Raw genomic sequence first — 12,801 nt, 5'->3', positions numbered from 1 at the left:
AATGAGAAGCAAGTGAACGATGGCCGAATGGAGGACACCACCATGGGAATGATCCTCACCATCTTCTTCCTCAATTCAGCTCAGTGGTGGAGTGGAATTTGTGTGTGTTTTTGAGATGGGGTGGATATGTTTCTTCCGTCGAAGAAGAGGTAACGAAAATATAAAAGATTATAATTATTTTTCTTATTTTATACTCCCTCGGTTTCATAAAGATTGATATTTTAAAATATTTTTTTACTCCACAAAGATTGATGTTTTGTAAACTTCAAGATGTAATCATTGAAAATATTTAAAATTTTGAATTATTATTGGTTTAAAATTAAATAATATCTCTTTAGTCAAAGGAAAAAATATATTTAAACTCAATAATCATTGTTTTCTTAAAATGTGTAAAAAGTTTCAAACATCAATCTTTATGAGACAGAGGGAGTAATATATATTAATTCAATAAATAATGCTACTTTTAGAATATTTTGAAGTGTGTGCTAACCTTGGAAGAAAAACTTAGATGTGTGCTATTTGAGGGTATTTCTCTTTTTAATATATCAATTAATTTTATACCTAAACACCCAAAATAATAAAAATATCCAATTGTAAGTGATTTTTTCCGGGTATCTGCTAGTTCAGATAATTTTCAGGTTCTGATACAACAATGATGCAGGACTCGAAGACGAATCTTTTCTTGGCCAGCAAAACCTGATGGAGCGAGATATTTGGAATATTTCCAAATTTTATTATTATTATTATGTTTTATTTAATTAATTAATATTATTCTAATGTTTTAGGGTTTTAAGCTTTTATTATATATAGCCTTCTTAGACTTCCTTTTGTATTAAGTTATTGATGAATTGATTAATCGAAAGATTTCAAGAGGTTTTTATAAACCATTGCGAAGATTCGAGGTAAAATCTTTTTTGACCGACAAGAGGTGATCTTCGAATCTTTTCTTAGCCGGCAAGACCTGATGGAGCGAAATATTTAGAATATTTCCAAATATTATGATTTACTTAATTAATTAATATTATTCTAGAATATTCAAAAGTTTTAGGATTTTGAGCTTTTATTATAAACTAGATTAGGACCCGCCTGATGTGCGGGTTTAGAGTTTTTAAAATAAAATAAAATAAAATTTAACAAAGAATATAAATTAAGTATTTTTAGTAAGTAAAAACTATCTATAAAAGTAAATAGATACACCAAGGTGTCCAATGTAAATATTTGATGTAAAAGGTGTGACTCTGCGGTTGAGACTATTAATCACATTTTTTTAATGTCATCACTCGTGGGAAGTTTAGGATTTATCTCTAACTTCGGTCTCATCAGAGGGTTTTCCATATGAGTCGGTGTACTCAAATTTGAATTTTGTTTTCTGGAGGGATGTCTCTTTGGGAAGAGGCGCTATCTTTTACGGCGGTCATGTCGGCTCTATCTCCGTCCTCGAATGTCCAGGTTTCTTCACCTTGTTGTCAAATTGATGGTTCTTGGAAAGCAACCAATGAGCAATCATGATTGGGCTGGTGATGTTGTGTTGGTGAGGAGCGAACCTTGTTGTTGGGGGCCAAGTGTCTAAGACGGAGCCCCTCCGCCCTGCATTCAGAATTAGAAGCATTGTTGTGGGCCATGGAGCGGATACGTGCTGAGTTACTCACTATGGTGCATTCTCCTGAATATTGGTCATCCTTCTCCAACTTGCTCGATGAGTTAAATTCGCTGGAGTTTTTTCTACTATTCTCCATGTCTTGGATCCCGCATACGACAAATTTGAAGGCGGATTGTTTTGCCCCGTGCTTCGTATTCTCTTATCTCTGAAGTTTCTTTTGTAAACCCCTTCCCTCTGGTTTGGGCAACTAACCGAGGAAATTCCTTTTAATTTATTGTTTGGTTGAAAAAAAAAATAGATACACTTTTAGTTAAAAAAAAATAGTTGTTGATGAGTTCAAAAGTATTAAAATTAAATTAAATTTAACAAATAATATATATTTATTATTTTCGTAAGTAAAAACAATGTATAAAAGTAAAGAGATAAACTTGTAGTTATAGAAAATAGTTGTTGTTTTTTTTTGCTATAAAACACTAATGTATATCCATTTACAAATCTATTGTCTACATTACCACTAAAAGTTTATTTGTACACACAAATATATTTTACTGTTAAAATATACTCTTTAGTTTTAACTACTACCAACAAATTGTCTTTATGAACACATTAAGAGCATCATTAGTGGAGCAACTCTCCTAAGTTACTCACAAATAAATTAATCATATAATTAATATTAAACTAATTAAAGCAACCCAAGAAGAACTTAAACCAAAATCATCTTCCACTAGAAAAACCTTCATAGGTTTCTCAATCATAAAACTGAAACTGCTTTGAAAGTTGAAAAAAAGTATGTGTTCATTCTCTCAATACTTGCATTAACCATAAAAAAAAAAAAACAGACATTCAAGTCCTAAACAATGCCATATAAAACAAGTATTATCTTAAACATGTCTGAAAATTGAAAACAAAGCAAATAACGATTAAACTCTCATCTCTCTCAGTCATGTCTTAAACTAGACTCATACAAAAATGACCTCTTACAAAGTTTATGGTCTTTTTGGCCTAAATTTAAAAATTGATGTATTTAATTGCATTTTATCAAAATTGAGTGGTCTAATTTTTTATTATTCAACTAATAATGACTAACTGTTGAATGAGTTATTTAAACATCCTAATCAAAGTCATCCTATACTCTTCAAAAAGTTAAATTAAAAAATAAAGCAAATATTATATTTTAAAGATTAATTCACATAAACACATCATTGAATTGGGAAATATGTCAATAAAGTTTAATTTGACTATTATAAAGTTTAATGTCATTTGTACATCTGCAACAAATATATTTTGCAATAATATTTTCGGTAAGAATTGAAAAAATAGATTATTTGTTTAAATCAATTGAGTTGAAGATACTTTAAACTTGAGAAATTTTCATGGAAATAATTCATGACTTGGATATTATTTTACAGAAAATGTATAATCTATTATTTATGTAATTAAAAATACATTCTTATATCTTCTCTATTATTTGAGAGGTGATTTGTTGATATGTCTTCTCTAAAATACATTATCTTCTTTTATGTTTTCCGAAAACAAAAAAATAATAATATATATTTACTTTTGTAAAATACTACGAGAACCACTGTTTTGTACAAATAATGTCTTTTAAGTAACAAACATTGGATAATACACCCCCAAGCTGTGGAATCTGCGTAAAAAACTATACTTAATTGCTGAGTTTTTTTAAATTACATCCCTAAGTTTGAAAATTTACTTTTACGCCAATATTTTGTTTTTTTTTGGATCAAAATAACTTTTTTTCTTCTGAATCTCCTTTTGTTCGTATGCCAAATAGTTTTTTTTTTGTAGTTTCATATTTACTCTTGCATGTTTTTGTTTGTACTGTTTTGGATCAAAATCAAAATGCATATGCTTTATTGTCTGCTGCAATTTTTGTGGGTTCGTTCGTTCGTAATTTTTTGGGGCATTTTTTCTAAGAAATTTGAAAATTACACTTAATATTATATTTATTTGAAAACTACACATTTTGAAATAAAAATAAACAGATGTACCCTTTTTATTAAATATTATTTTAACAATTAAATAAAAATAATAAAAAATAAAAACTAAATTTAAATTTTAAAGTAATTCAAATTTAAAAATAAATTACTTTTTAAAATTTGGAATAAATTATTAATAAATATAAATTATAACAAAAATGTATTTATTGTATTTTAATAATGATTACATAAATCAATTTTTTATCTTGAAATTTTGAGTAAAGAAAAAGAATTTAAATATTTTTGTTGTTTTTAAAAATAAATAATTCAAGATTCTACAATTTCTAATATATATATATATATATATATATCAATGTTTTAGACTTATTTTAATCAATGTTGATTTATTTGTAATGTCGACTTTTTGAACAATCGTTTTGTTTTTTTACTTCTGTTGACTTAATTATCTTTGCCATCGACTTATATTAAAACAGTTGACTTATGTTATGGCTAGTGGATTTATAACATAGTCGATTTTTTTAACTGTTGACTTATTTTGAATGGTTGATTTAAGTTTAATTTTTGTCGACTTATTTATTTTTCCTTGGATTTATTTTAACATTGTCAACTTTTTATTGTTTGATTGTTTTTTTACATAGTTGACTTTTGATGATGTTGACTTATTTGTTTTGTTTGTTGACTTATAATTTTTTTCCGTTGATTTGTTTGGTCTTAGTAGACTTATTTTATTTTACGTTGACTTATTAATATTTTGACTTTTTGAACTATCGACTTATATTTTATTTCTGCTGATTTTAAATTGATTTGTTACATAGTCGATTTTTTTGAACTGTTGATTTATTTTCTAAAAGCTCACAATATTTGATTATTTTATTAAAATTAAGAAATTTTAAAATAAATTAAAATTATGTAACTTATACTCAAATTTTCAGTAACATATTTAATATATCGAAATATATATTTATTTTTCAAAAAAAATTATTGATTGAAAAAATTAAAGAATTATTAGTGAATTATATATATATTAAACTATTATTATCTGAAATTTTACCAAACATAAATCCAAAAATAATAATTCTAATCAATTTAATTTAATTTTATATAATAAATTTTTGAAATTAAATTACTAAATAATACCAGATATTTTAATTATTACTTAAGGACGTATTTTATTTATTTTATCTGAATTTTAATCTTTTAGTTATTGATTTTCTTAAAACAATTAACAAAATTTAGAATATCTAATTTAGGCAATGTTTTTAGAAATAATTTTGTCTAATGAATTAATTTATTTATATTGTGTTTATTTTTACTTTTTTAATTAATTTTTAGTTAAGGACAAAATAGTCATTTTGTGCCATATATAAGGTGTATTCAAATTTTTTCTAATTTTTTGGATCAAATATCTCAAGTTAAATAATAATAGTGACGAATCTATAATATTTACAATCACCTTTTTTGTAAATGGTGTATATAAAACGTTTTAATGTATTTTCCTTATTATCTTTTTCTCTATTGTTTCATAAATTAAGTTTTTTAAATCCAATAAAACTCCATTTATGAATTTACTCCATTTAAGCCTAATTAAGAAGACGAACACAAATCTAAAACTAAAATTTTTATGCAATTAAACATTGTTCATACATTTTATTTATCTAATAATTATAGTTAGAGCTTCATACTTTGTGTCACAACCACCGTGATGACCATCTTCTTAAGTTTGGACTTTGTCGTGACCTTCATACCCACTAGTGTCTTTTTGAGCTGGTGGGTTACAGAGGAACATGAACATACATTTGCTTTTGTAGCTACATAAGCTTTACACGATTTAACATTTGTTTATTATTAAATGCAATAGTAATAATATGCGGCGGAAGAGAATCAAAATTGAAGAATTTTCAGATCTATCGATCAATCAATGGAACCTATTATAACCCTGGGAAGCCAGAGCTTCAAAACTACCAGATCGATCTCAAGGAAAAGAAGAACGAACAAGTAACATTTCTTCCCTCGTTTCAAAATATTATAAAATGATAACAAAAAAGGAAAAGAAGAATTATTGATAACGAATTCATTTTTCTTTTGTCACAAATAGAATCAACAACAACAAATGTGAAATCATTAAATTTCCTTTTATTTTAACAATAAAATGCCAGTTGTATTAAAACAGACCCTGTTCAAAAAATCGGCCGATTTGACCGATTTCTCACCGTGTAATCGCTAGGCAGCAAAGATCCGCTGCGATTATACCCAAATCGAAGAAAAAAATCGAGCAAAAGAAAAAACTTATTTTTTAGTTGATTTTCTACTTAGATATAATGTTAAGTGTACAGATCTATTATTTCTATCTTATATCCACATGAAAATATAATAAAATCAGTAAAAATTAAGGTAATCGAAACTTACAAAATTGTGCTTATATAAGTGAAAGAGATCTCAATCTATCTACGGGTTGGTTAAACTAACAAAATTTTGCAATCTGTTCATCGACTAAAATTATGAACATATACAAAAATATCAAAGAACGGAAACTGATTTAAAAAATACTAGCTGAATTTATTTGCAAACGACGACGCAAGAGGAACACCTCTGTATCACGCAGAGTCTTTGAAATCACTGCAAATATTACAACACGTATCAAGAACGGAAACGTATTTAAAAATACTAGCTGAATTTGCGAAACGACGACGAAAGATGGAGAGAACACATCTGTATCACTCAGAGTCTTTGAAAATATTACAACACTTCATCATTGACACGTATCAAAAATTGTCCACTTGTGAAATCCCTCAACGCTGAGAAAATCATTCTGATCGCAAAGACACAAACAATATTAACCGTTGATAAGAAAAACCATCTAACGGACGAGAACAAAACACTTCGTCTCTTTCATTAGTATAAAAAAACACATCTCAACCTCACTCTCTGTAAATCAATCAAACACAGTCTCTCTCTGACTCTCTCATCAATCAAAAACCATTAAAGCTTCAATTTCCTCGCAACAAAAGCGGCGAGGAAATCAGCTCCGGCCACCGGAGGAGTGAAGAAGCCACACAGATTCCGTCCCGGAACAGTGGCATTGAGAAAGATAAGGAAGTACCAGAAAAGCACCGAGCTTTTGATCCGCAAGCTTCCGTTCCAGAGACTGGTTCGTGAGATCGCTCAAGATTTTCAAAACGGATCTGAGGTTTCAGAGCCGGCTCTCCAGGAAGCAGCTGAGGCTTACTTGGTTGGTTTGTGCTTGAGGGGTGACATTGCACATGTCACGTAGTGTAGATATCGTTTAAACATAGGACGTGTTGTGTGGGATATGTGCTACGTACTTCCATATGTCATCCCTACGTACTTCAAGATCGTATGACAACGGTAAAGCTTGAACTCATCATCAATAGCCTCAAGTCTTTCCTTAGTGAACTCATCACGACTGTCACTTATCCACCTGCATACATATCAAACAAGTCTCTTGTTATCAAACAAGTCTGTCCAAAGGGTTTGAACCCAGGCAAACAGATCACACACATCAAGCAACTTCAGCGTTGAAACAGCTAAGTTTGTGTGCGGTACTCAGTTGGGAAACTCATCCCCCTTTAACGTTTGAAGCTAATAATCTTCACAAAACCTTCAGATTTTCAATTCATTATTGTATTGCTGTTGCCAAATATTAGCGTTTCTAAAATCTCTTGAGCAAGTCATCCCAAGTAGATGGGGTTTTGTGGCTGTATCTTGCTGAAAAAACCTCCTTTTAAGTAATAAAACTCAAGGAAACTTAAACCTCATCTACTTATCATCTACTCTTTTGTGTTCCATCTGCATTGGCTTTGTATAAAAACATTTCATGTACTTGTGTCTCTTCCTTGTCAACACATGAACACAACGTGATATATTATCATAGTGCCTTACTCTTAGTAAATATCACAATGACCAATTTGGTTGTTCAACTGCCTTGACTGAATAAGTATAGCTGCAAGTACTGACAGAAAGAAAGATGACACCGACAACACTAGCTCTGTTCTTTGTTTCTTTGGTCATTATTGGTAGAGAACCTCTTGTTTTTGCTTCAGCAACCAAACAGTTTCAGTTCTTCCCGAGTTATCAGGAACATGAGTCTCTGTTTTTCACTGTGAAAGGTACATAGCTTTAAATTCAAGCTCTAGAAACAAAGCAAGAATAAACTTGAAAGAAAGCTCTTGTAAATGAAAGAAACAAAAAAAGGTTTACATGTTTTGTTGTTGTTCTTCATGTGCAGGCTGCAACAACGATTGCGAAACATCTTGCTGTGACTGCAACATAGAAAAACAGCCTCCGGTCTGTGTTCAGTGTTGCCGAGTTTGAGAGCCTTTGAACTCCATAATACCCATGTACATGTGACAAAGGAAATGTATAAAGATTTAAAACATCAGTATATATAATTGTGCTTATATTAGTGAAAGAGATCTCAATCACTGGAATGTTTAAACCAACAAAGTTTTGCAATCTGTTCATCAAATAAAAATTATGAACACATGCATCCTGAAATATCAAAGAATGAAATCGATCAAAAAAAAAAAATGCAAGCTAAATTTACTTGCAAACGAAATGACGACGTAAGAGGAAACGCCTCTGTGTCACTCTGAGTCTTTGAAATCAGTACACATCATCATTGACACGTATCAAAATTGTCTACTTGTGCAATCCCTCAACGCTAAGAGAATCCTTCTGATTGGTTACTCAACATACGACGCGGATCGCAAAGATACAAACAATCTTAGCCGTTGATAAGCAAAACAATCTAACAGACGAGAACAAAACATTTCATCTCTTCCATGTGTATAAAAATCACATCTCAACCTAACTCTGTAAATCAATCAAACACAGTCTCTCAGCAATCAAAAACAAATAAGTCTTCAATTTCTCATTTCTCAAGAATCTCATAAATGGCCAGAACCAAGCAGACCGCTAGAAAATCCACCGGAGGAAAAGCTCCAAGGAAGCAACTCGCGACGAAAGCGGCGAGGAAATCAGCTCCAGCAACCGGAGGAGTGAAGAAGCCACACAGATTCCGTCCAGGAACGGTGGCGCTGAGAGAAATCAGGAAATACCAGAAAAGCACTGAGCTATTGATCCGTAAGCTTCCGTTCCAGAGACTCGTTCGTGAGATCGCTCAAGATTTCAAGACGGATCTGAGGTTTCAGAGCAGTGCAGTCGCGGCTCTCCAAGAAGCAGCTGAGGCTTACTTGGTTGGTTTGTTTGAGGATACTAACCTTTGTGCGATTCATGCTAAGAGGGTTACGATCATGCCTAAGGATATCCAACTCGCAAGGAGGATTAGGGGTGAGAGGGCTTAAGATGATGAAGAAGAAGAAGATTAGCCTAGATTCAGTTTTGTTTCTCCTGTGTTTGTAGTTCTTTTTTAAAAAGTGTCTTCCAGATGTTCGATAAAATGCCCAAATGAATATTTAATCTTAGATCAAATGTTCAATTCGGCTTGGTAACTCTAATTCTGATGTGAATTTTGCAATAGAAAAAGTGGTTTGTCATTGAAACGTAAGCCCCGTTCAGTTGGTCCGATAAGGACCAGGCGAATAACTGTCGTATAACGAACGGCCATGATATCATCGGCGGAGAGAAGCTCCACACACGCGTCTCAGCTTTTAAATCTCTCCACCGTCTGATTCTCTCGTTACCGACGCCGCATCTCTGCGGATAAGTGGCCCGGGGACTTTCCTGGGTCGGAGCTTAGACAAGCCAATAAGACCCATTCACTTCGTCCAATGACAATTGTTACTCTTTCTCATTTGTACAACTATATATACAGACTTGATATAGTCCAAGTAACCGATGTGGGATATTAAGCGAGTTCTAAGTTAATATCACAAGAGTCGATGACTCAACACTTGATCTAAGCCAAAAGGCCGAGAAAGGTATGAATTAGACTTTGGCTCGACCTCTTTTTTTTATATACTTGAAGATGAAACGACTTAATGTTAGCTAGCTAAACGATGTGGGACAAATACAAAAGTAATAATGTCAGAATCACAAATTCTACATTCATGTTCTGTCATTGCAACATAAAGAGATGTTGAATTATTTAATAACTTGCACGTTATCTACAACAACAACTCATTGACTTGATCCACAAACTACTCTTGTTGTTGGATGTTAAGTTTTTGACTCCATTAAAGAGCTCTTCTTCTTCTTGGCTTATATATCATTCAAGCTAACTTCCAATTCCAAAAAAAATCCTTCTCTTTTCTTTTTCGGTGAAATATTGACGGTGGAGATGAGGCGACAAGGTCGGCAACATGGTCTAGTCAGAGGTTACCGGATTCTTCCACCACCGCTTAACACAAGACCGGTCAACTCTTTGACTTCACCTCAAACCTCTGAGTTATTTACCGAATCGCCATCTAAACCAACCAAAGCTCACCGGAAAGTGTGGCCTGGCCAGGTGCATTGGGTGAGATCAAACGACATTGCTTCATCAAGCTACAAACTGCTGACGTGGAGGATCAAGACTGTCCCTGGATCCGATCCTGTTTTGGATCTCCCTGGTTTCTTGGATCCTCATAACTGTGAAGACAATGTAGTAGAAGGAGAAGAAGCTAGAGTACTTGAAACGGTGAAGACAGAGAGTAATGGAGATAATAGTGATAAAGAAGAAGATGGTGGATCTCTTGATTATGGTGAAAATATGAGTTTTTACGATGTGGGGATGATGATGACGGAACATGTGTTAGAAGATGACGATGAAGAAGAAGATGGTTGGTGTTTGGTCTAATGATGTCTCCCTCACGTGGATCAGCTTTTTTCCTTTTTATTTTGTGACTGTTCATTTGGTTACTTTACGTTATCTTTTAAGTAAAGTTGGTAGCTTTACAAATTTCAAGATTAAGATCAGATCATATCAAGAAACTAGATGTGTTCTTTCATTACATAGTAATAAGACAGATAACAAAGATTCAAAGAGAACAAAACAAAGGAAGCTATTTCCAGTTTTTTTTTTTTTTTTTCTTCTTCCTATTTGCACTCAGACTCTTTTCCAAACTGGTGAGAAAAGAACATAATCGGTGCCATCTACGTAACGAAAATGTTGCGGTTTTATCACTAAAAGCTTGATCGAAACCATCGAGTATGTGACTCGAAAATCGATCTTTTTTATTCCTCCCATCAGCCCTTTGCAGACTGTGTAAACGTTTTCCAAAGCTGTGTGTTCTTTAAGCTTTCTTTCACCTTTCTTATGATTATTCTCTTACAGTCTTTGCCTTCAAACAAAGACACATAAACTGCTTCTTCTTCTCCGTCTTTCTCTGCGCAAAAAAAAGAAAGCAACCGAGAAATGAGAAACCATCTTCTTTTGATGACCACATGAGATTTGAATAGACAACAACAAAAATAGCCTTACCGTTTTCCTGCTCTGGTTCTGATCTTGAGTTTTAGCATTACCCTTAAAACAGCTGTTGGTATAACAAACAAACAACATATAATCAAAACCAGGAGTAACATATAAGGCAAGAAAGAAAGAAAAAAACACAGAGTCTGACTTACCTCAAGAGACTAAATCTCTGGCGGTGAACCGGCTTTTCTTGAATCTGAGTTATTGGTCTTTCGCTGCATTTTGTGTTACATAAAAAAAAACAATCAGATAAAAAAGACTGTTATATCTTTAGACCAAATATGTGAAATCACAAAAATGTTACCTTCTTTTCTCTGTTAAAGTGATCTCATCAAAAGATTTGTGAGGGATAGTTTTCTCTAGAGACAATCTAAACACCGGTCTGTTCTTTGTAATCGATTTCCTCTGCTTCTCCTTTTCACCAACAGACCAATCCTCTTTCAACAACTCTTCCTCTTGCTTCTTAACCTCCTTATCATCATCACCACCAACCACGGGCTTGTTATCCGAAACAACACGATCATCAATCTGAAATCTGTTTCTTTCGGGTCCTTCTTCATCATCATCATTAACCTCTTCTAGCTGATACTTGATCACCGGAGGAGGAGGAGGAGGAGGCTGTGTTTCCAAAGTATGAAGCAAAACCTCAGCAGGTGTGACCGTCGGCTGTTCTTCAGTTGCAGCTTTCTTGGCTTCGGCTATTCTCTTGTAATGAGCTTCAAAGAAAGCTTTCTTCTGTGCGACGGATCCAGGACGAGAGTATTTCTCAGCTTCTTCAACATACTTCTTATGTGAAAAGCTTGACCATTTCCCCCATTCAAGATTCTCTGTCATAAATTTCCCAAATGAAATCGATTCGCTTAACGCATGTAACGTATTGTCCTGCAAACAAATCCAATACACACACACACACACACACAACAAACAACAACAAAATCAGATAAAAGCTTTCAGATTTCAAATCCAAATTTTACAAACTTTCAAATTTAACAAATCCAGAAACATTTCTATATGCATAAATCATTCGTTTACTGTATCAATTAGGAAAAAAACAAAAAAAACAAAAAACGAAACTTTATATTAATTTTTCCGGGAAAATCCGAGAAAATTTCCATTAGGAGGAAATATCCCAAAAGTCCAAATATAAAAAAAAAAAGGTTAAATTTTTCTTGTGGGTATTCAATTCATAAAAAAAACGTATAAACAGCCCAGTTTCCGTCAAAATTTTCCCGGAAAATTATCGTTACGAGTCACAAAAAAGCGTAAGAACAAAGGGAAAACAAAAAAAAAAAAACGAACCTGATGAGAATCGTTACGGGTAATAGGAGCAGCAAACGAATACGAATGAACCAAAACTGCAGATTCACCCATTTCTCAACCCTCAATACCAAAAAAGTTCTAATGGAAAACGGAAAAAGAAAAGAAAAAAAGCTTTAATTTTTCTTCTAGTCAGCTCGGTGAATATATTGTTTTCTTTTCTCTAGAGAGTATATTTCTCGTCAACCTAACGTCTATTGAAAGAAAAATAGTTTCTGTGTTGTGTCGCCGTTGAAAGAAACTGAGATTTTCTCTCTCTCTCTCTCTTCAAAGAAGAAGAAGAAGAAGAAAGCTTAAAGACAGACACAAGTATATATGTATGTGGTGGGGAAAGGTCCTGAAGAAATATATTTAGATCTGGGTCCCATGAACTAGGAGATGGAAAAAGAAGATAAAATCAAACACATTTATTATATTTGAGGATGGGAATGAAAAAAATTATACTAAAACTGCAGAATAGAAATGGATATGATTTTATGATGTGGTGTTTGTTGAAATTTGAAAGTGGTTGAGAATTGAAGCGAAAGGAAAAAAAAAAAAAAAAAAAAAAA

General features: G+C 32.5%; 3 protein-coding genes across 3 annotated transcripts; 2 read left to right on the top strand and 1 right to left on the bottom strand.

Annotated features, from left to right (window-relative positions):
* Window positions 8,386-9,077, top strand: LOC104779969 (histone H3.2). The gene has a single exon (XM_010504409.2). The coding sequence runs from the start codon at window positions 8,475-8,477 to the stop codon at window positions 8,883-8,885; it is 411 nt and encodes a 136-aa protein (XP_010502711.1). The 5' UTR covers window positions 8,386-8,474; the 3' UTR covers window positions 8,886-9,077.
* On the top strand, window positions 9,155-10,432 carry LOC104779967. The gene has a single exon (XM_010504407.2). It carries the CDS (start codon window positions 9,821-9,823, stop codon window positions 10,316-10,318), a length of 498 nt encoding a protein of 165 aa, XP_010502709.1. The 5' UTR covers window positions 9,155-9,820; the 3' UTR covers window positions 10,319-10,432.
* On the bottom strand, window positions 10,445-12,755 carry LOC104779968. Its single transcript, XM_010504408.2, has 5 exons — window positions 12,233-12,755; window positions 11,238-11,815; window positions 11,086-11,148; window positions 10,943-10,994; window positions 10,445-10,847 (listed from the first exon to the last, which is right to left on the bottom strand). The coding sequence occupies exons 1-5, from the start codon at window positions 12,302-12,304 to the stop codon at window positions 10,782-10,784; spliced, it is 831 nt and encodes a 276-aa protein (XP_010502710.1). The 5' UTR covers window positions 12,305-12,755; the 3' UTR covers window positions 10,445-10,781.

This window comes from Camelina sativa, chromosome 4, assembly GCF_000633955.1.
Source record: "Camelina sativa cultivar DH55 chromosome 4, Cs, whole genome shotgun sequence".
Classification (NCBI taxonomy): domain Eukaryota; kingdom Viridiplantae; phylum Streptophyta; class Magnoliopsida; order Brassicales; family Brassicaceae; genus Camelina; species Camelina sativa.
This window is presented reverse-complemented; position numbering and strand designations above follow the sequence as displayed.